Raw genomic sequence first — 26,193 nt, forward strand, 5'->3', positions numbered from 1 at the left:
TAAGATTTAATAATGTGCGCCAAAAGTGCTGGAGAATTTTCCCCAAACAAAAAAGGTCAACAACAATCATCTCCTGTAGCTGACATTATTACAAACTTTAATAAATTAAGAAATCGGAATGTATTAACTTCCATTCACAAGTGTTTCTATGATTACGTCTGTCTTTTTTTGTATTCCAAAAGTCAAGAAAATCTCATGATGCAATCTTTATATTATAACAATGAATAAAATGCTGGAACTCTTGTTGCTTGTGTAGGAGTGATGTGGATTAGCCAGAAAAGTTTAAAACAAGTACAAGACTCCAGAAAATTGTGTGGATAAAACATGTATGTAGTCAGGAAGGAAAATTAAAAATGATACTTTTAAGTTATAAATTATGTTAGTATGTTCAAACTGAATACTCATATCATAATTAAATTAGTGAATTATGTACTTGCAACTTCTACATGAACAGATTGATACAGACTAGGTCACCATCAATATCTCTGTATATTCAACTGTTGTTATGACAAGCAGTTCAATCTAGTACTTATGACATTAGCGGAGGCCCCGAGTGGCCGAATGGTCTAAAGCGCTCTCCGTTACGGATCACTGCCATCTCACCTCTGTCTACGTGGGTTCGAGTCTTGGATTCGATCAGTGTGGGTATGTGAGAAAGCTTGCCAGTAGCTTCTCGTGGGTCGGTGGTTCTTCCCGGGGTTTTCCTGGGTTCATCCTCCACCATTAATACTGGCCGCCATACATAGCCTATCGTGTGCTGAAAAATGGCGTTAAACCCCATAACAACAACAACAACAACAACATTAGCTCTTCACACACTTTGATAATGTGTACATCTATCTAGATATTCATCAGTCTATCCATCTGTCTTTCTGTATGTTCAACCATCAAGTGCCTAACACAGAAAATATTAGTACTGAAACAAATACCTATGGTTACTATTGGAATTTTCATAGTCTGCATTCCATTTTTATTTTGAATATTTTTCATTGTGCAGCCACCATAAAATATTTACGACCATCACCATATCCTTTGGATGAATCAGAAGCCATGAATCCAGAATCTCGAAAAACTTATGTGAACGATTGTGACCCATGGGACTTGTCTTCTGGCTTGCAGAATTAATAAAAAAGTTATGGAATCCTTCTATGACAAAATCTGAGCAGATGACATTTAGAAAAAGATTTTATTATGTATTTGCCTGATATACAGACCCAGTCATTCAAATGGAAACTGCAAATATTTTATTATTTATTTGCCTGATATACAGACACAGTCATTCAAATGGAAACTGCAATTATTTTATTATGTATTTGCCTGATATACAGACCCAGTCATTCAAATGGAAACTGCAATTATTTTATTATGTATTTGCCTGATATACAGACCCAGTCATTCAAATGGAAACTGCAATTATTTTATTATTTATTTGCCTGATATACAGACCCAGTCATTCAAATGGAAACTGCAATTATTTTATTATGTATTTGCCTGATATACAGACCCAGTCATTCAAATGGAAACTGCAATTACTTTATCTGCATTAATTAGTGGCAGTGAATGAAAATGTAAAATGTATGACAGACCTATGTGAAGAACGTTCTTGTAACTACTTTACATCAGTGAATTTTACGTAGCATGTCAAAATCTGGGCCTGCATTAATAAAATGTATACATCTGAGTATGTATTTACCTTCTCAAGTCAACCATTTAAACACAGTATGTTATAACCATCAAAATCAATGATGACTGTTTTTGGAAACTAAAACAGTCATGGTATTTTTGTTGTAATTTCCAAGTGATGGCTGATTAAAACTATCAAGTATATATTCAAGGTTGAGAAGTTTCATAAAAACTTGTCATGATCAAGTGAGCTTTTTCACTGTTTTTACAATTTAGAAAGCGTGTTTAACAAGTACTGCCTGGTATTGTCCATGAATGCTGTCAGGTCGCTGGTTTCACATTTACTAGAGCTAGAGTACATGTCCATAGTATGGTTGCTAAGTTATGTAATATTTCCAGAGGGCTGCTTCAAAGTATTTGTAAATTATCAGGTATAGTAATAAGGACATGTTCATATATACATCATCATAATAAATATATATATATATATATATATATATATATATATATATATATATATATATGAACGATGAAATGAATATTCAGATACCAAATTTCTATTGGAATACTTGCCCACAAGTATTCTTATACAAATATTCACCTCAGTATTAGAAAATATTCATTACTAGAATATGTCTTAATGAATGACACACTTTGACAAATGAAATTATACAAGTTATTTATTTATTTATGTTATATAAATATGACCAACTGTGTCATCCAAGTTTGGGTCATAACTGTGCTGTTTTAACTGGGAAGGAAATTGTTAATATGAAGTTTTAATTCTGACATACAAGTGTTTCTCTTTATCTACAAAGTTTACTTTCCTTGATGTTGCCAGCAGAGATCAAAAGAAAACTCATTATCTATTTTTATCATATCCTGAGACAAATTTGAAAATTACCATGATCATCAAAGTTTGGGCCTATATGGAGCACATCAACAACATCAAGGAGAACTCTGCAATGACAAGTTATTTTTCTTAGACCATAAAACAACTAAATCCTTTGTAAGGGAGATAACTCCAGATCATTTTATTCTGCATCATTATCAATTGAGGTTATCTGCACTTTGTTGTATATTTATCTTCTTGGCAACAGTAAAGTACAGACTGTGTACAAACACCCATACATGTAATAGTAAAGTACAAACTGTGTATACATACTGTATACTCCTAATTATCACCCTCTCCCATTTTTTAAGAAGAGAAGCTTGTAAACATACAAAGAATTGCCACTGTTCTGTAATCCATATGTGCAACACAGGAATAAAGTAGTCCAAATGTTGCAGCAATCTTAGTTGATGTATAAATTACTGAAGTCAGAGTCACACATGTAGTGTTAAACATGATGCAATAGCTGGGTGGCAAATTCAAAGACCTTCTGAGTGGGGACAATGTGTTGATTAATTGGTCATTTTAGCTGTGCTGATACAGCAAAACCTGTATTGAAAGACCACTGATAAGAGAGACCACCTGTCTTGAGAGACCATATAACCTGTGCACATATTTATTTATTATACAGTGTTATATCCAGTCATGAGAGACCACCTGTCATGACAGACCATTATTTTGTGGCAGAAGGGGTGGTCTTTCAAGACAGGTTCTTGTGCATTTACAATCATTTACAATTATTGTGCTCTAATTCAAGCCCTCCCCCATTTTTTTTGAAAATGTAATGCTCCCAGGAACATTTATTATGGAGTATACATACCCATACATGTAATAGTAAAGTACAGACTGTGCATACATACCCATGCATGTAATAGTGAAGTACAGACTGTGTGTACATATCCATACATGTAAAAGTAAAGTGCAGACTATGCATACATACACATACATGTAATAGTAAAGTACAGACTGTGTGTACATATCCATACATGTAATAGTAAAGTACAGACCGTATGTACATATCCATACATGTAATAGTAAAGTACAGACTGTGCATACATACCCATACATGTAATAGTAAAGTACAGACTGTTTGTGCATATCCATACATGTAATAGTAAAGTACAGACTGTGTGTACATATCCATACATGTAATAGTAAAGTACAGACTGTGTGTACATATCCATACATGTAAAAGTAAAGTGCAGACTGTGTATACATACACATTTATGTAATAGTAAAGTGCAGACTGTGCATACATATCCATACATGTAAAAGTAAAGTACAGACTGTGTGTACATATCCATACATGTAATAGTAAAGTACAGACTGTGCATACATACCCATACATGTAATAGTAAAGTACAGACTGTGTGTACATATCCAAACATGTAAAAGTAAAGTGCAGACTGTATATATACTCATACATGTAATACTAAAGTGCAGACTGTGTATATATACCCATACATGTAATAGTAAAGTGCTGACTGTGTATATATATCCATACATGTAATTGTAAGGTACAGACTGTATATACATACCCATACATGTAATAGCTTGAGAAATTTTTACTATTTGCTTTAAGCATCTCTGCTTTGACTGACTGCATCCATTTCTGAAAATTGGTAATAAAACAAAATGGCATCAGTTTATGTCCAGTGTTTTGGTTCTTGAGTTGTGAGCAACTCAACTGTAATTTATACAGCTGATAAAGATTACAAGATTTCACACAGACCTGAAATAATGAAATAATCCTCAAAAAGCAGTTCAAGTAATTGCCACAGTGTCATATATATATGAACAGTGCAAAACTAGTTTTGAAACTAGTCGAAATACTGATAACTCTCCATGAGTCTCTGTCTTTCAGTGAGTTTCTTTGACTCTCAGTATGTCTCTAACTTTCAGTGAGTCTCTTTAACTCTCAGTGAGTCTATGTCAAAGGCAATAATAAAACAAAACCAATCAAGGCAAACAATAATACAAAAGCATACTCTGTATTTACAAAACTCTATATTATTGTATGTCTAAAGACTTGATGACAGTCAGAAGTGCTTAGGCTAATTAAAAACTAGATTGTATTGTTCATGGTCGGATTTTTTGTTTATACATTTTTGTTAATTGCTTCTGATCAGTCCCTGACACACGTAATTTCGTGCTGGATCCATTGTACCTAAATGGAATGTTACTTGCTGCATAAACTGTATTCTTTTGTACAGTTTCAGCAAATTCCAACTTTCTGATGGGGAATACAATCCAATCATCCACTCCAACATTGCTGTTGAATTATCTTAAATAAGATTGTAACAGTCAGAGAAAATTTAGGCAGGCAAAACTAAAAACTTTTGCCATTCACATCTGATTGATGAGTTAAAATATCCAGTAGTCCAAACAATAATGCTGGAAAAGAACATCAATTTATGAATTTGTTTATAGAGCACTAAATTAAATCTATTGATTAAAATAATAATAATAATAATAATAATAATAATAATAATAATAATAATAATGTTGATACTCGTATTTGGTGCATGGTAAAGCAAACTTGAAATATGAACCTGCATACAGAATTGACCTGTGTAAAAAGGACAGTTTTGCCTTTTCCCATGCATTGCTGCAATTGGTTTTTGACTAAATATCATTATTGTTACTTTTACATTATCAGTACTGTTCAATGTGCATTATTCAACAAAATCATAAAATACACATATACAATGTACTCTCCCAAATGGATCTTCCAATCAAGATTACTGTATCCAGCTCCCTTCAATCCATCCTATAAATTAAATCATCAAATATTCACTGATCTTTGTTTTGTGTACCAAGAAAATACAATAATTTCACTACCTATTAACAGCATACACATGATTTTAAAACACAGGACTGACACTTAGGTCCACAATTTGTATCAATTAGGCTTGGAAACATCTGTTAATACTTCAAAAATAGTTAGTTAATGTGGAACTCCAGTGATGAATAAGGAGTGAAAAGAAGTGATATATGGATGTTCTTTGTGACCTATGAACTAAACTTTGCCTGCCTTTACAGAAAAGTTTTACAGGTTGCATGACCTTGACCCTAATGCAAAGGGATGTAATATCAATCTTTTCTCAAAGATGAACTTATTTCTTTTGAGATAACTTTAATTCACTGGCAAATAGATGAAGATATTTAACTAAACCTGTTGCAGAAAAGGCAATTTCCATTTCTGCCACAACTGCTTTACCCACCTCCCAGCAAAAAATGGCTTTGAGCCTCCACCCTGATGATAAAATATGACTCACTTTCTAATCTGACATACTGACACATTTGTCTGAGTACTGTGCATACAAGCAAGATAAAAAATGTTTCCAAATCAATTCACATGATATTTCTTTATCTAAACAATGCCATCCTCATAAAGCAAAAGTTTAGTTTGCATATACTGAGTGGTCACTGTAGATATACTCCAGTGACCATTTAAGGCAGAAAGAAACCATTGTTTGGTAAGGAAACATCTGATCACCAACCACATAAAGCAGGTGACCATTACCTATGACACTTATAAAGGAAATTTATTGGGGGTAGGTTTAGAATGGCTATTGTTACCATGTGACAGGTATTAAGGGTGGCCTTTTATGCTGTAATAAATGGTACCAAGGTACCTATAGTTACTAAGACAGTACTCTGAATTCTAATTTCAAATCTTTCAAACTTTCCATAAATTCTCATTCCTTTTACATATATTTCTATTTCACAATGTTACATTTCCACCATAATGAAAGAATGACATTAATCCATTCCTTACATTTCTACAGTATTGAGTAAATGACTAACATCAATCCATTGCTTACATTTCTACAGTATTGAGTAAATGACTGACATCAATCCATTGCTTACATTTCTACAGTATTGAGTAAATGACTGACATCAATCCATTGCTTACATTTCTACAGTATTGTGAGTAAATGATATTAATTGATTCCTTACATTTCTGCAGTATTGTGAGTAAATGACTGATATTAATCCATTCCTTACATTTCTAAAGCACTGTGAGTAAATGTGTGACATTAATCCATTCTTACATTTCTACAATATTGTCAGTGAAAGATTGACATTAACCCATTCCTTTCATTTCTATAGTATTGTGGGTGAAAGATTGACATTAACCCATTCCTTATTTATTAAACAGGATTAATTGTTAAAAATCACTGTTATAGTAACAATTATCATTGAAAAATAAACATTACAAATTATATTCCTAATAATTCAAAGCAATGCTTACCTTCATGTCTTTTTCACATGATGCAGAAAAAAAGTAAGATTTAAACTCCCTGTGGGTGTGCACCAATTTAAATGCCCAAGGTGCATCTTTGTGTGATATTTCACTGGCTCGCAGGACGCTGCAATGAGAAGTTTCATAAATTAACCAGACTTAGATCTTAGCATAATTTATTTAAATACCTTTTATTTTCCAAAATTTAAAGTTTTCTTTCTCTGGATTAAATCAAAGAAAAGTATGATATTTAGGCAGTTTTCCACTTTCAGTTGCTAATATCACAATTTGTGAAGATATATAGATGAATTTGGCAAAATGTTTGGCAAAAATTAACTGATGAGAAAATAATTAGAATTTGTCTTCTAAAATAATTTTTACTCATAGTTATCTCACCAGGAGTGCCAATGCATGCCTTATCACAGTTAACCATATCACCAACAGTGTCAATGCAAGCCATATCACAGTTAACTGTATCACCAGAAGTGTCAGTGCAAGCCTTATCACAGTTAACTGTATCATAAGAAGTGTCAGTGTAAGCCTTATCACAGTTAACTGTATCACCAACAGTGTCAATGCAAGCCATATCACAGTTAACTGTATCACCAGAATTGTCAACATAAGCCTTATCACAGTTAACTGTATCACCAACAGTGTCAATGCAAGCCATATCACAGTTAACTGTATCACCAGAAGTGTCAATGTAAGCCTTTTCACAGTTAACTGTTTCACCAGAATTGTCAACATAAGCCTTATCACAGTTAACTGTTTCACCAGCAGTGTTAATGTATGCCATATCACAGTTAACTGAATCACCAGCAGTGTCAAATGTATGCCTCATCACAGTTAACTGTATAACCAGAAGTGTCAATGTAAGCATTAATGCCATATCAGTTAACTGTATCACCAGAATTGTCAATGTATGCCATATCACAATTAACTGTATCACCAGAAGTGTCAATGTAAGCCTTATCACAGTTAACTGTTTCACCAGAATTGTCAACATAAGCTTTATCACAGTTAACTGTATCACCAGCAGTGTTAATGCACGCCATATCACAGTTAACTGAATCACCAGCAGTGTCAATGTATGCCTCATCACAGTTAACTGTATCACCAACAGTGTCACTGTAAGCCTTATCACAGTTAACTGTTTCACCAGAATTGTCAATGTAAGCCTTATCACAGTTAACTGTATCATAAGAAGTGTCAATGTAAGCCTTATCACAGTTAACTGTTTCACCAGAATTGTCAACATAAGCCTTATCACAGTTAACTGTATCACCAGAAGTGTCACTGTATTCCTTATAAGTTAACTGTATCACCATGAGTGCCAATGTAAGCCTTATCACAGTTAACTATCACCAGAAGTGTCAATGTATGCCATATCACAGTTACCTGTATCACCAGAAGTGTCAATGTATGCCATATCACAGTTAACTGTATCACCAGAAGTGTCAATGTATATCACAGTTACCTGTATCACCAGAAGTGTCAATGTAAGCCTGATCACAGTTAACATATCACCAGCAGTGTCAATGTAAGCCATATCACAGCTACCTGTATCACCAGAAGTGTCAATGTATGCCATATCACAGTTAACGTATCACCAGCAGTGTCAATGTAAGCCATATCACAGCTAATTGTATCACCAGAAGTGTCAATGTATGCCATATCACAGCTACCTGTATCACCAGCAGTGTCAATGTAAGCCTGATCACAGTTAACATATCACCAGCAGTGTCAATGTAAGCCAAGGTGTCCTATTCACATTGTAGCATTACTTAAAGAGTGAAGAAAACACATTAGTATAACAATTGTATCAGCAAAATTTCTTTGAATCCAAATAACGTTTCAAATAAAGTTAAGACAATGCAACTGTGAGAAATTAATGTGAATAGTTAGTGCATCTGTAAGAAAAAAATTATCTCAGTCCGATGTTCTAACCTTTAATGAGCCAGATGCTATAATTTTCAGCACTGTATTCCTCAAATATGAATCAGTTAACTACTTTATTAAACTTCTTTCTTTTACAATGATACAATAATTTGCTATGAATTAAACAAGGATGCTTCATTATTAAGTGTTTTCACCTTGGATTTTTTCCTTAATGTTATTAAAAGCATGATTATACCAAACAAGCACATTGTATATTTCTTTCATTTTTCTATATTTTGATAAAATCTAGTATATAAGTTTTCAGTTTTAAAGGACCAAGACTATCTTGCTTGTACTTATGTTAAGAACTAACTCAGACACAACCAAGAAAAGAAAATTGGCATATGTTATTTTGCATTTTCAAAAATAGTCACATCTGAATAAAAAAAAACTGGAATTTTAAGTGCATATGACTAATCCCATTAAAAAGCCCTGGAGCTGAACTCAATGAAAATGTTAATTTCTGTTCAGATGTTAAGGCTGATTTCTTTTAAATGTAAGTAACATTCATTACTGGTTAATAAATCACCAATCAAGTTTCCAGCACATTTTGGAATATTTTGAAATCAATACAGGGTATCTTTGAATGTTTTCTTGTTTTTGTCCCAAAAATGCAGAATTAGTCAAAATGTTTTCCAAATCAGGACCCAAAAAGGTAAAATTAAAAAGTTGAAAACCAGAAAAGGCAAAATGCCTACTTAGCCACTATTATCTAAATGAAATTATGATGTTTATATATATATATATATATATATATATATATATATATATATATATATATATATATATATATACCTATTGAAGCCATATAAGGAGAACTGATGTTTATATACATACCTATTGTAGCCATATAAGGAGAACTGGCCTGATGCTGATTTGGCCTTCTCATTTTTGAAATAATAAAAACAGCCTTCACTTAATACAACATACACTTGAGGCCCTGAAAGATTATGCAAAAATATAACAATCCATACTAATCTTGTAAAGCTGATGAAAATTAATTCCTTTAAAATATACACTGAAATTAAATGAATTCAATTAAAATTATACACTAAAATCTAATGAATTCCATTAAAAATATACACTTGAATCAAATTAATTCCTTAAAAAATATACACTGAAATCAAATGAATTCAAATAAAAATATACACTAAAATCAAATTAATTCCTTAAAAAATAAACACTGAAATCAAATGAATTCAAATAAAAATATACACTAAAATTAACCCTGGCCACATAGATGAATTTGAATTTTTGTTGACTTGTATTAGCACTTACAGTGGTCTCACTTTAAGGCATTTACAGTAGTGATATCTGGCTATAAACACTTACAGTGGTCTCACTTTAAGGCATTTACAGTAGTGATATCTGGCTATAAACACTTACAGTGGTCTCACTTTAAGGCATTTACAGTAGTGATATCTGGCTATAAACACTTACAGTGGTCTCACTTTAAGGCATTTACAGTAGTGATATCTGGCTATAAAAACTTACAGTGATCTCACTTTAAGGCATTTACAGCAGTGATATCTGGCTATAAACACTTACAGTGGTCTCACTTTAAGGCATTTACAGTAGTGATATCTGGCTATAAACACTTACAGTTATCTCACTTTAAGGCATTTACAGTAGTGATATCTGGCTATAAACACTTACAGTGGTGCATGACTCTAAAACATGTACAGTGGTGCCTCACTACAAAGCATTCACAGTGGTAACTGGCTATAAGGCACTTACAGTGGTCCCTCATTATAAAGCATTTACAGTGGTACCTGGTTTTAAAACATTTACAATGGTCCTTGACTCTAAAGCATTTACAGTGGTATGTTGCTTTAAAACACCTACAATGGTCCTCGACTCTAAAGCATTTACAGCTGTACCTTGCTTTAAAACACTTACAATGGTCCTCGACTCTAACGCATTTACAGTTGTACCTGACTGTAAAGCACATACTATAGTCCCTTACTATAAAGCATTTATAGTGGTACCTGGCTATAAACCACTTATAGTGTTTCTTTACTCTAAAGCACATACTGTGGTACATGAGTCTAAAGCACTTAAAGTGGTCCCTCACCATGAAGTACTTACTGTGGTACCTCACTATAAAGTACTTCATTTGAGAAAATGGGATAAAAAAAAAGTTTGTATACAAGAGGAATTTAAAGATGAATAAAGGCAGGGTTAGAATATAACATGCAATTTTTGTACAGTCTGTTGATTTGTCAGTGCTGTTGAGAAATAAGTGTGAATCATACAGTCCTGTATAATCAAACTGATCCTAAACATGGTCTGTTTTTAATATGGGTATGGCTATGGATTCCATTATATTATTTAATGGTAATAGTATGCATGCTCTACAGCTATACAGTCTACTGAATTCCAATATCAACCAATCAGAAATGGTCTTTCACAAGTAACAACTTCTGTGAACTGTCAAAACATGATCTCAAGGTCAAACTAAAGTCAAAGAGTTTTATGATTTCCAGTTCCATGCTGTTTGTGGTTGAAAACTCTTTTACACAGGGTTGCACACTAAAGTGTTCCAAAAACTGTTTAACACAGGGTTTCACACTAAAGTGTTCCAACAACTGTTTTACACAGGCTTTGACACTAAAGTGTTTCAACAACTGTTTTACACAGGCTTTTACTCTAAAGTGTTCCAACAACTGTTTTACACAGGGTTTCACACTAAAGTGTTCCAACTGTTATACACAGGCTTTCACATTAAAGCGTTACAACTACTGTTTTACACAGCTTTCACATTAAACTGTTCCAACAAATCTTTTACACAGGCTTTCACATTAAAGTGTTCCAACAACTGTTTTACACAGGCTTTTACTCTAAAGTGTTCCAACAACTGTTTTACACAGGGTTTCACACTAAAGTGTTCCAACAACTGCTTTACACAGCTTTCACATTAAAGTGTTCCAACAAATATTTTACACAGGCTTTCACATTAAACTGTTCTAATAACTTTTAGACAGGCTTTCAGATTAAAGTATTCCAACAAACGTTTTAGACAGGCTTTCACGATAAAGTGTTCCAACAAATGTTTTGCAATGGCTTTCACACCAAAGTGTTCCAACAAATGTTTTAATTCCTTAAACCAGTATAAGAATACAGCATTTAAGAAACCAATCTGTCAAGGTATTGTTTAGCATGTCAAGCCTTTGGTCCTACCGATGAAGATTTGGATTGGTGGTTCAATCTATTCACTGTCATGTGTTCATTTGGACAAGACATATTGCATCAAAGTACTTTTAAGTATGCAGTATCCATTTTGAGTAACAGTTGTTACATAGTTTTGGCTAACATCCCTGCTAAGTAATCAGGATTCAACAAATTTCAAAACAGATGAGCAGCCCAATGGGCTGCCATAAAACTAATTTGGTAGCCTGGTTTAAGTTTCACTGCCCAAAGAGGGTACATTAATATGAAATAGCTAGCTTTAATTTTATCCTTTTACCAACTTAGGTGCCACTTACACTGTTATACTCTTTAAAATAACTTTGTAGGTATATTTTGAAACATTATGGAACAATGGATGACTATATTCAATAGCCCACTGGGCTACCTGTAGATTTCTACATATGGTAGCCTAGATCTTGTGTTCAGGTAGCCCCTGGCTGGCTCTGGTTATAAGATCTATTAGACCCTGTGCTCCTAATTTCATTTCTTTGGAGCAACATTCAAAGGTCTAATTTTAGTGTTATTGAGGTGTTCTGGATATAATACAAAATGAACTGATAGTTAATGAGATAGAAAGTGACAAGCCAACAGCAGTGTTCATTATAAATATTACTTTGGACTAACATGAAATTTAAAAGCTTTTGAGTTACAGCTAATTGCTATTTATCAAAACCATGTGTTTGGACTTAACAGTTGAAGAGTGTTTAGTTTTTAAGTGTTCACTGTCCATGTGTTTGGCTTTTAGGATGATAGCCATTTGGACTTCCAGCTGAAGAGCTTTTAGGTGACAGAGATTTGGACTTCCAGTTGAAGAGCTTTTAGGTGACAGACATTTGGACTTCCAGTTGAAGAGCTTTTAGGTGACAGAGATTTGGACTTCCAGTTGAAGAGCTTTTAGGTGACAGAGATTTGGACTTCCAGTTGAAGAGCTTTTAGGTGACAGAGATTTGGACTTCCAGTTGAAGAGCTTTTAGGTGACAGAGATTTGGACTTCCAGTTAAAGAGCTTTTAGGTGACAGAACTTCAGACTTACAGTTTGAAACATTTTAACAAACAGCACTTTGGACTTTTTGATGATTGTACTTTCAAAATTCCAGTCATTGAATGTTTGGTTGTTGGCACTTTGGACTTTCAGTTAAATGGTTTTTGGATGACAACGCTTTGGAGTGATAGTTATGGGCTTTTGAGAGACATCATCTTGAACTGTAAGGATGTCTATGTTGTGGACTTCCAGTTAAAGAGTTTCTTGGGTAACAGCACTTTGGATTTACAGCTTGAGAGTTTTTAAGTGACAGCACTTGGACTTATAGTTAAAGAGTCTTAGGGTGACAGCAATTTTGGACTATATTGGTATTAAAATTAAAGAGTCTTTGGGTGGCAACACTGAACTTACAGTTAAAGGTTATTAGGGTAACAGCACTTTGGATTCACAGTTAACGAGTAGTCTTTGGGTGAAAGCACATTGGACTAACAGTTAAAGAGTATGTTATAAGTATGATTTCACCCATAGTGCTGTATCAGATTTGAGCTGTTAGCAGTGACAGCTGGCCAGAACATTAATCACAGCATTCCAGATATTTGATACAGAGACTGTCAACAGGTTTCATTCTGTTGTTTTTCTTCACATGACTAATTGAGCCTGGACTAGTCATGACCTTCTGATAAGGCACAAATGTTAAATTAATTAAGATCCCTTATTTCTAACCCTTATTAAAAGATAAGCAGAGTGATAGAGCAGGTAGTTATGGGCTTGGTACTGTAAACAATACTGGTTTTCTAGTTTTTGTTAAGATTTTAGCTTATTTTACATAAAGTTGTAGGACCCTTACTTTGGTGCTTGTGTGTCTTTTGAACCCAAATGTAACAGAGTATTTAGGTGACATACATTAGGCTGACAGCTAAAGAGTTTTTGATTGACCGTACATTAGACTAACAGTTAGAGTCTTTGGGTGACAGCGCTTTGGACTAACAGTTAAAGAGTTTTTTGGGTGACAGTACATCGACTAACAGTTAGAGTCTTTGGGTGATGGTACATTAATCTAACAGTTAAAGAGTCTTTGGTGAAAGCACATTGGACTAACAGTTAAAAAGTCTTTGGGTGACAGTACATTGGATAAAGAGTTAATGAGTCTTTGGGTGACAGCAATTTTAACTTACAGTTAGAGAGTTTTTGACTACTAGCACTTTTGGACTAAGAGTTAAAGAGGTTTTCAGTGACAACACCTAAGACTTACAGTTGAACAGTTTCTGGGTAACAGAGTTGTTCAGTATGGAATGTCTCTTTCTCACCCAGCCAAAATGGGAGCAGGACTTCTCAAGCAATTCCTGGCAGCCTGTAATGTAAACAGATATTGAGTCAAGCTTTACAAGTATTTCAGTTTGATTTTACAATGAGCTCTAATATATATGCTACACAGTCTGTGCACATTGTGTCCCTGAGGTGCAGGAGACTTGGGAACTCACAGGAAACCATTAATATTACATTTACTGATGATGTGTGATATGTTGGAGTATATAACTTTAAAAGAATGGATTTCTACAAAGCTAAGGGCTCAATCAATCCAAAAGCAAATTAAAAACCTAATGGTCTGTGTACATTTTATTATGTTATCTCTAAGTAACGACCATTACATACAAGAGAATGGGAAAACAGTGCCTTGTCAGTCATTCTCAACAAAATCGTAGACAAATCATTGGGTTGATTTGGTTTGGTTTTGTGGAGCTTAATGCACATAATAGGCTATATATGACAGCAAGAATGTTTGGTGGAGGATGACCTCATGATGAATCAATGAGCCACTGGATGCTGACTGACCCACATTGGTCAAGCTAAGACTCAAAATCCACATGTGCAGAGTTGAGATGCGAATAATCTGTAAAGGTTGGTACCGTAGGGCACTCCCACCAGGGACCCCTATATATATATATATATATATATATATATATATATATATATATATATATATATATATATATATATATATATATATATATATATATATATATATATATATATATATATATATGTATATATATATATATATATATATCCCATCGACTATATTAAATTCATGAAACTTACATAGTTTAAGACCCCTATATATAGCCCATTGACTATTTAAAATTTATGAAACTTACATAGTTTGAGACCCCTATATATATATAGCCCATCGACTATTTAAAATTCATGAAACTTGTATAGTTTGAGACCCTAATTATAGCCCACTGACTTTTTAAAATTCATGAAACTTACATAGTTTGAGACCCCTATATGACCCACTGACTATTTAAAATTCATGAAACTTACACAGTTTGAACATCAATGACTCCTCTAATCAAATAAAGTTTGAACATCGTTGACTCCCAATAGTCTACTTAAAGGACTTGCACATCTTCAGCTGTAGAGGTATGTTATTTATTAATTTCTTGTGTATAAGTTATAACTATTGTACTACAAATACTATGTTTATTTTTGTATATTTTCTATGTAGCTTCGGCTTCCGTGGTATAATGCAAATATTTTATATTCTTGTTTGTGACTTAGCAAGAGATTTATATTGACAATAAAATTGCATTTTATTAAGAAACCTTTAGTACCATAAGATTCTTATCGGACACAGGTAGGTTCACTTCTGAACCTGTTTATTGCTTTATAATGTAATTTGTATATCTTACTGTATATAACGTAATTATGTTTTATCGTATATGCCCGTGTCACACATAGTACACGGTGTAAGATGCGTTTTCAGCTGACCGGAGTTGACGTGATACCAGATGTAGAGTTAACCACAGAAGTTGACCAAAGCAGCTGTAAAGCTGAACCATATCAGCCGTAGAGCTGAGTGAACAGCGTTGTTGGTCGAGTAGGAGGTAATAGGGCGTTGCTGACCAATTGATGGGCGCTGATTGTTTGACTGACCAAAGAATTGAATGGTGGTCGGTGACTACCTGGAACACTGACTGATTGATTGACCAGAGTGACTGGTAGCCAAGTGTGCTGGTGACGGAGTGTGTAATTCCATACATGTAATCTTGTAGCTGTGGGCTAATTTTGGTGTTTGTAATAACCAGTGTTTTGGGAATGTAAAGATATTTTGTATGATATATGTCCCTTTGTTTTCATCATTTTACTATTTGAGTAAAATACCTGATTTTTCAATATGTGAGTGAATTCATTTTTACTGTTTGAGTAAACAACATCATTTATTTCGTCGTGTGAAACTACTGTGAATCATTCACCTTTGTCCTTGTATTGTGTAAGGCCATATATTTTGTATTTTCATTTGTTACATTATTAGGTTCGTGCGGATTATGTTAATTTGTCCAATATTTAGACCTTATACACGCACGTATTAATCATAATTCTTTTCTCATTCAACTCATTCATCATTAAACATTGCATTTGTATCACCATTAAAAGTGTTCTGTTATAAATCCAAAATCCAGCCCGGTTATCTTGTTACAACTGACTCCTCTGAGCGTCATTGACTAGTCTTATCAAATACAGTCTGAACATCACTGACTCATCTTATCAAATACAGTCTGGACACCATTGACTCGTCTTATCAAATACACAGGCTGAACACCATTGACTCGTCTTACCAAATACAGTCTGAACATCATTAACTCCTCTTATCAAACACAGTCTGTACATCACTGACTCTTATCAAACAGTCTGCACATCACTGACTCATCTTATCAAATACAGTCTGAACATCATGGACTCCTCTTATCAAATACAGTCTGAACATCATTGACTCTTACCGAACACAGTCTGAACATCATTGACTCCTCTTATCAAATACAGTCTGGACATCATTGACTCCTCTTATCAAACACAGTCTGAACATCAATGACTCCTCTTATCATAGTCTGAACATCATTGACTCGTTTTATCAAATACACAGTTTGAACATTATAGACTCCTCTTATCAAATATATAAACAAAAGTATATATAGAGAATCAATTCAGTTTGACACATTACTAACAACACATCAGTTTTCCCCAACAGAGCATGTATGGATGACCTACTGCTGTCTTTAATCGCAACCTATTTTCATTTGTCTTTTATAAATTTCAGCAACTATCGTTTTCTTTCCCATGCTACTTATTGAAATTATTAAACTTGAAAAAAGAATTTCTATTTTTCATTATTTAATAATAAACAAAAGTTGCAACCATGTCATTTTATTTAAGTCTCTTCCAGAACTCTAAGCATGATGAAACACATTCGTATTATGGGATACCGTCTTGATGACACCAGAAAGTTTGTCCTTTTGAGCTCAACAGTAAGTGTTGATTTTACAAAGCATGAGGGTTGACCTTAAATGGGTGGCATGAACCATTATACACTGTGGAACCAGTAAAAAACTAGGACCACGAAGGTGTCAAGCAAGTAGGTTGCCACAAGGCCTTATGACTTGAGATGTGCCTGAGATTTAAGATCAAAATAAATTATTAGGCTTCAAAAGTCTGCAACATACGTTCATACTCTTAGAAAGATACAACTCTTTGGAACTGAAAAATCAGTTAAAGTAATATGTGCATGTGGAATCCTTGCTACTTGACATATTAGCTTTTGTTATTTCTTTTCCACATAAAAGCTTCTTATTTTTTATAAAACGTTGAACTTTGCGAATTTTTTTACAAGATCAGTTTAGTTTGCTTAATATATCTTGCCATTTATTGGCATTGTTAGGTTTAATTTTGTAAAAGTAGCTATAAACCTGACCTAATTACTCGACTGAACTGCTGACAGAAACAGTTCAAAGTAATATATTACATTTCTATAGCCCATTGGATAAACATTACATTTTTTCAAAGCTGTGCGCAGAATAGGCCGACATGTCGCGAATCATGAAAACGGGGTGGTTGGGTGGGGTGGGGTGGGGTAGTATACCGTGTGTCCAAAAATTAATATTATTTTGAACAGAATATGTTCGTGAAAATTGCCTCTTTTCAAATGGTAAGCATTGCAGTATTGTTTTTCTTTCGTCAATTGGTCGAATTCGGAAAGCGTTTTGCTTCAATATTGGAGACGGAAACCTTACATGCGCAGAATAGTCTGAGTTTCCTCTGACCCTTGCCACCCCAGTTTTGATATTTGGACATTTATGGGGTGACAAGGGTCAAAGGAAACTCAGACTAGTGTGCAGAAATGCCCGACAGCATTGTACATTTCTAGCTATTCTAGCCCCTTGTCCTTAGAAAGCATAATTATGTAGGATGTGGTCGTTATCCTCTTGTAAACTAGCACAAAGGTTGTCCCATTTTCCAGGCATCTTTGCGAATTCAATATGTTTAGAGTAAAATATTACAAATACCAGTATTGATAAAACCACCGACTCCTATTGGCAAGCGTTTGAATTATTATTTCCTTTTTCATATTAAGGAACAAAACCGATACCATACAAGAATACAAATTTGGGAAAATAACGAAAGTTAACTTCTTGTGTTGCGTGGTAGATTACAACAAAACCTACCTGCAAGCGGACGTAACACAGTAGGCAAATAAACACAGAAGTCACCTTATCAGAAACTGAAGATTTGGCAACGGAAGTGGGTAACGTCAAAGAATATGTACCTCCGAAACTTAAGATTTTATAAAGGACGCATTCCGATGAACATGGGCAAATTTAGGTTTTGCAAAAGCACGTTTACGCACATTTATGAAGACTTTTGCTTGATTCAAATTACAATCTAGACATATATTTTAACTGACCTGAGCAAGTCCTCTAAAAGAAAATAATAAAGAACAAAGGGGCAAGTGTCTGGATCTATTTTATTTGACTCACAACAGACAGACAAACTGATGGGCGTAAGGACAGTATTCAGTGTGATAGTAGATCGCCAGCCAGATAGAAACGATCCCTTCCTAGCGGCAAAGGTGCAGGATCAACTTTTTATATATTACGCACATATCTCTGAAAATATCGAGGTCGTGGGTTCGATCCCCGGCAGAGTCATACCAAAGACTTACAAAAATGGTACATACAGCTGCCTCGCTTGGCGCTCAGCATTAAGAGGTTAGTGTTAGGACTGGTCGGCCTGGTGTCAGGATAATGATTCTGGGTGGGACATCATGCTACATGTCTGCGGTATGATGCCCCATTGCTAGACATAACTATAAACTGCCACACTGCAGACATCGTAGCGATATGACTGAAAAATTGTAAAAGCTACGTTAAAAATCCAAATCACACACACAAACACACACACACACACACACACACTGAAAATATCTAGGACATTTATCAGTTGTTGGTGTTATCGGCACCAGGAAATTAGAAGATTTTACCGTATGTACTCGTAAATAAACCGTACTTTTTATCACTCACAAATTAGAAAACATTGGGGAGTACTATCGATCGAGTCGACACATACAGAAATTTTCAGCTGTTAATAGACTCGGACGGGGCCATTTCCAATAATTTCTTATTAGTTTGCTGTCATTTCGCTAACTGTGTAGTGTCATAACGCTACATATATAATTTCAGCATTACAAGATTTTAATATACACACCTGAAGCATATATTATGTTCATCTCCGATTTTATTGTGTATTTGTCAGCAAAATGAAGAAGTAAAGTGCATACATAACCCTATCTGATTAAAATCAGATCTCCGCTGTCCTACGTGAAGATCTGGTGACCTTTGAATTAAGCCAATCTAAATGCAGCTTTTCAATAATTTGAAAGTGAATCAAATCGTTCGGTAAACATTCATGCTCTTCATCCACACTGCCCTGTCTCAAAACGCTAAGATATAAGATTTCATCTGATTGGTAGATAAAATTAGCGATTATGGTAATAACATAGGCTACCAGAACATGACCCCTAAGCGGTCGCTTTCAGATCTTCATGTAGAACAGCGGAGATCTGATTTTAATCAGATTGTATATAACCAACTGTATAGACGCCCGTTATACTATTAATCAGACAGTGAATCCAAATTGGACATACCGATGTAGTCGATAGGTGTAGGAATACCGCTATCCGATCCATCTGACATTTTCGGTTTCTTGCTGATGGAACCTACATCCGTGCGGTGTGACAGTGGTGAGCGCTCTTCCTTTTTGACAGGTATAGAATAAGTTACTGAAATTGGAAATTATATATATATATATATATATATATATATATATATATATATATATATATATATATATATATATATATATATATATGCTAGTTTAATGACCCGTCCAATGAATTGATAGATAAATTAAAGTAAAAGTTTCGTCATAAAATTTTTTAAAAAAAGTTGGCATGAGCGAGTTTAATAGATCGCTTGAACAATAAATAAATATATATATATATATATATATATATATATATATATATGTGTGTGTGTGTGTGTGTGTGTGTGTGTGTGTGTGTGTGTCTACGGAGCCCTTTATTAGAATCTATTTGATCTATTTAATATCGTATAATCATGTGTTATCTTTCATATGTTCATCAGGGCTACCAAATGTTTCATTTAAACCAGGGCCTCGAACACGCGGCCCGTCAAAGCATATCCTGTGGCCCGCAAAATTACTGGCGGCACACGGTGTCATGAGAGATAACAAAGGGCCATCGAAAATGCCTTTATGCGACCCTCTTGGTGGTTGAGTTTGGTACCCCTGATGTAAACCATGTAATGTATGATATTAAAGTGACACATCTGTGCGATGTAGCAATACGTAACGACATACTAATAAAATCTATGTTGGGATTTGGACTGAAACAAGAAAATTCCAGTCAAGGGGTTATATTAATTGTCTCGTGGGGAAACAAATAATGTAATCCCACGACTGAGAATTCATTTTCTTTGTGCAAACACCAACATAGATTATTTTTCTCACCAATTATTTTCCAACTAAGTTAAAATAACCCTGCACCCTTATAATTTAGTTAGCAGATTCAAAACAGTGTTCATCCGGTACAGTTATTGCTTCTCACTCTATATAAAAGTCATCAGGTTTTGCACTCTTTTATGAAAATCTGAACAGTTATGTAAGTGGAATCTAGCTATATATGTCGATCTTAGAAAAGGGAAAAGTCAAGAAAAAAGTTATAATTGTTATGTGTCGGAAGTATTGCACAATGAGCGTCTTGAGCCACATACTTTTGTTTATTACACAGTCGGTAGACTTTGCCTATAGTGTGTGCAGTTTTATATTTTTATATTATAACATGTAAAATATCACTTTATGTGATTCTGATTGGTCCAAATAAGCCAATTAAAAGAGAGTGCAATATTAGGACGAATATGTTAATGAAGGCAATGGTGTGACCTGTCGAATTATCACTAACTGAATTTGGAAGTTATATCCACAGAACTCCAGTAAATATATATAAAGATAAATATATTATACAGAGGTCAAACATTTATCATCAAGATGATCAGTCCCAAAATGAACCATTTAATTACAGCAATATGTTTTTCATTATCGTGCTCTTTAGACCTGCGACTACACGTGCAAGCAATCATAAACTGTTGAATGCAGTGTTCTTTTAAATGTATACACTTGCTTCATTTAGTGATTTGATGACTTTGCTTAACATGAATTATTTTTATTATACAATTATTTTAATACATATACCTCAATCAGTAATACGTATAATGTTTTTGAAGATGTTTGTTCCGACTGTCTCTCTGACCGAAGTACTAATTCTAATTGTACATGCCAAGGTTATGAGGTCTCTCCCTCGGACTCGGGGAATAATTAATAAATCTGTCTTCATTCCTACAACGACTGAGAAAATGTAAACTGTACATCCTTTGGTCTAAAAAAGAAAGTTTTCAACCTTTAACCTCAATGGAAGACACATCTTACCAAAGATCTATGAACTAGGACTTACGATACAAAATGAACCCAACCTTGCCGTAATTTGACTATGCGAAACGTTTCTAGATTCTAATGTACCCGACTGTGCTATCTCTGTTAGAAACTTTTCTTTGGAAAGACGAGATCGACCACAAGGCATAGGAGGAGGGATAGTCATGTACGTTTCAAAAAACTTAACATATAAGAGAAGAACAGATTTTTAAAAATTCTACTATAGAATCAATATGGATCGAGTTAAGTTTCCTCGATAGTCAGTCTATCTATATCTGCTCAGCATACCGACCCCCAAACTCCCTCTCCTCATGGACTAACCAATTTAAACACGAATTAGAGGTTGCTTTATCTTCCAACAATGAAGTAATTATCATGGGAGACTTTAATATTGACTTCCTCTCTCATACTGTCACTAAATGGCTACATATGACACAAACACACGACCTTACACAGGTAATATATGCTGCAACAAGAGTAACAACCTGTACTTCTACTCTGATCGACCACATCTACACTACCCATCCTATCAATCTCTACGAGATAAACGTACCGTGTTTCCCTGTTAGTGATCACTATCATATATGTGCAACTCGTAAGCAACAGAGAGCAAAGAAAAACAACTTACACTCCTACAAGCAATACAGATGTTTCAAAACTTTGCTAAAAATGAATTTCTCACCGAACTATCACAAAACATTAACACAATACAATTCCCTAACAAAGACCCAGATTATGACTTGTCTATCTGGAACCACTGTTTTCTTACTATCCTAAATAAGTACGCCCCCATACGCATCAAAACAATTAAATGATCAAAACAAACAGAATGGTCTACTAATGAAATCGCAGAGGCACAACGCAAACGAAACTACTATCATAAATATAAAGACTTTACAAAACTATCGTTAGTGGCGGAACAAAGTCAAATCAATCATTGTAAAACAAAAGCGCTCCTTTGTCAAAGAAGCCATCACATCGAACTCAGGCAATAGATCCCCCTGGAATCACTTACGAAATCTAACTTCAACGAAACCTGCACATCTACCTCCAAGTAAAACGTTACTTGATGGCACTGGTTATACCGATGAGCTCGATATTGCAAACCAACTGAACCATTATTTTACTAAGATCTCCCAAACGCTTGACGGGTCTAATCCTACAGAGCCTAATTTACTTACTAAATTCGTGAATGAAAGGGTACCCGATCAAGTTAGTTTCAACACTGTCTTAATAACAATAAATGACACTTTTGATATTGTCAATAAACTTGACACAAACGAGTCAGCTGATCAAAATGGAATTCACCCAAAAAATCTGAAAATGTCGGCTTTATCAATCTCAGAGTCGTTGAAAAAAATAATTAACTGTAGTATCACTTCCTGTAAATTCCCGGAGTCATTGAAGTTAGCAAAAGTATTCGGAATTTATAAGAGAAATGAAAATAATGACCCATCCAACTATCGACTCATACCTGTTTTTATTTTTTCGCGTCTGCAATGGCTATCATTATAAAAACGTAATAATTATTTTAAAGGAATTATGACATACAAGTCTTTAAACGGTCTTTCTCCAGATTATCTCTAACATAACTGAACTAAGATCAACGAATACTGAGCGTAATCTCCGATCGACGACTAACAACGATCTCCAGATTCCGTGGTCGAAAACCAATCAAGACAAAAGCTCATTAACTGTATCAGCACCTACTGTATAGAATTCCTTACCAATAACGATACGTAATTCAACTTCCCTTGCTTCTTTTACGACTTATGCTGAAATGTATGTACCTGTGTATTAAATATTGTTCATATTTGTATGTTTCTCAGTATAGTCGTATAGTCACACATAGTCATTCATGTTAAATATGTATGAATGTGTGTGCGACGATACCTGGTTATGGGCATAGTCTTGTATTTTTATTTTGTATATTTTTTATATATTTTTTAACATAGCCGATTACAAAAAAAACTGAGGACCACGTGGCAGATGGGTCAGCCACGACCTAATGTTACATCCTCGTTAAAGATAGTTTATTATTATTATTATTATTACTATTATTAAAACAATACACAAAATGTAAAAACAACGGGTCAATCTATATTGTTTTCCCAAATTTAAAGAGTTTTTTAACAATAGTCAAAACGCTAAGGATGTTCTACTGGACCAACTTGTATTAGTAACTTAAAAGAACATTTATTTAGAGCTGCATTAGACTGAAATACTCATTTAGTCTTTTTCAGTATCTTTTATACAGAAGGCGACGCGGAAAAAACTTTCAAACTTCCAATCAGCCATACAAAACACCTTTACGTGGTACCTTTGAATTAGGAAATGTACAAACTAAGTGATCTGGAAGGTGAACCAAGACAGTTTGTACCATTAAAGTATATTCTTGTTTATTCATGGCTCCAAAACAATAAAACAGGATACACTATTTGTAAAAAGGTATTAGAAAATTATTCCCAGTCACTAACTCTAAACATATAAGTACTCTCACAGAACTCTGTTCTTCACTTCTGCAATTGCCGAACTTTAAAGTTATTTAGGAGGTTTCAGTTTAGTTAACAGAGATCAGTTGTTGTTGTTGTTGTTGCTGCTATCAATGTTTTTAGTCTATCATTATTCTTATTGTTGAGGCTGAGATAAAACAATATACAGATTACAACAGAAATAATGTTGTATGCATCATCGATTTATTTAACCAAAGTGACTTGAAAAAATACAAAGTCTCTGTGAAATACACAATATGGGTAACACAAACATTCGTTCTTATTTTCAACATTACATCTGCACATGCCAGAGAGAGAGAGAGAGAGAGAAGACTCGTATGCGTATTATGCAACGAAGACATTTCTCTATTTTATCAAAAAGTGAATAGTCATTGCCGATAAGGCTAGTTTCCTGCCATAAATGCTCATATCCAGGCCAAATAGTATTGTTAAAAGCCAGGGGTATTTGCTTGACCGAGCGGTGTCAAACACTGTCGCGATTCCACTATAAGTCATAAGTTCACTCCAAATTACAAAATACTTCTATACAACTTCAGTTGTAAATTAGAAAGCCCGACGTGTCCATTCTATACATAAATTTTTCGCTAATCAATGCAAGACCACATATCTCAAAACTTGCCAAACGTCTATCAACTGCAATCAAGCAGGGTCTCTCTTCATCAACTTTCCGTTCCGTCAGCAGTTCACGCCGTTGAAACTATACAACTTTCCCCTAACACAGGGAACTATTTTTACTGAGTCACCTGCGTCAGTTCATAGTTTCATGGCACATTTCGCAAGTACAATTGCGTCACATTTGCTGCAATTTATCGGTCTCCTACCGTAAATACTGCCACCGCAGTCACAACCACCAATGTCTCCAGGGACACTCATGCGGTTTGGACCTAAATTCACTAAACGTCAACGACAGTTTACATGGATTATACAGAATATTTGTGTAAACGTGTGCGTCCTCGTTGCATTGCTAAATTTCATATTCCTTAGAACTGATAATGCAGTTTCCTCCTTGATACATCGCTATTTGCTCTTAATTTACTGCCTGAAACTCTATTTCTTTTCGCTCTAACATCGCCAGAACAAATGTCCTCAGTACGCGATTCCTTACGCGAGTCATCGATATCCACCAAATGCAAGACGTGTGTGTGTGTGTGTGTGTGTGTGTGTGTACAGTAACGGCCTTTGCAAAAACGCGTGCCCGATTTTAATCATTTTGGCTGGACCCCTTGGATTTACACGCGGGGCCCCTGTAAGCACGGCATTTGGAAATAAACTTTTAAACAAGTTTTATATGATAATAAACTTAAAAATTTCTTCCATCACTTTACAATAGTTGTTATCAAAACTGGAGAGACCTCAAGTTGCTGTAGGATTGCATTTCTTTTTGCTATATATCTGTTGTTGTTGGATTTTATAACAACTCCATCAGACACAGCAGAATATATCATGTTTTTTTTTTTTTTTTTTTTTTTTTTTTTTTTTTTTTTTAAAGTTGTTTCTAGAGCGTGGACACCAAGACAGAGACGACTGGTCTGAGATAACCAGACTGAGATAGGGAAAGGAAGGTTAGCAAAACATGTAGATTTCTCTGTCACAAGGGTGCGAAAAACCGAATATATGATACATATTGCTGCGGCATAAATAAATAGAGAGCAACAGCGTAATCTCTTCATGGCCATTAAATATTAAAATAAATTTATATAAGGGAAACATAATTTTGTATTGATGTGTATACCAAAATGGATGCATGTTGCATAGTTTAAGCCAGACTTCTGTGTGTGTGTGTGTGTGATTTGGATATTTAACATAGCTTTTACAGTTCTTTAGTCATATCGCAAGGATGTCTGCAGTGTGGCAGTTTCCCTCGTAAAAAAATAGACATAACTGAGTTTAATGGTTGCATGGTTACAGGATTCACGTGAAAAATCCTACAGCATTTCCACTTGGAACAATTGACATACGTATACTT

General features: G+C 34.5%; 1 protein-coding gene across 3 annotated transcripts in view; it reads right to left on the minus strand.

The window, feature by feature from the left end:
• Window positions 1–26,193, minus strand: part of LOC149795901 (uncharacterized) — a 75,302-nt gene that overhangs the window by 34,068 nt on the left and 15,041 nt on the right. For all 3 annotated transcript variants that reach the window (XR_016422444.1, XR_016422443.1, XM_089965820.1), the window contains exons 2-6: window positions 19,853–19,987; window positions 14,126–14,224; window positions 9,540–9,642; window positions 6,774–6,891; window positions 4,054–4,127 (exon numbers count right to left, since the gene is read on the minus strand). Coding sequence is in view for 1 of the 3 variants with exons in the window: in XM_089965820.1 (XP_089821946.1) it covers window positions 4,054–4,127; window positions 6,774–6,891; window positions 9,540–9,642; window positions 14,126–14,224; window positions 19,853–19,987 (529 nt within the window). In the remaining 2 variants the exon portion in view is untranslated. The remainder of the gene's footprint in view (window positions 1–4,053; window positions 4,128–6,773; window positions 6,892–9,539; window positions 9,643–14,125; window positions 14,225–19,852; window positions 19,988–26,193) is intronic.

This window comes from Sinohyriopsis cumingii, chromosome 7 (assembly GCF_028554795.1).
Source record: "Sinohyriopsis cumingii isolate HCF-2022 chromosome 7, ASM2855479v2, whole genome shotgun sequence".
NCBI lineage: Eukaryota > Metazoa > Mollusca > Bivalvia > Unionida > Unionidae > Sinohyriopsis > Sinohyriopsis cumingii.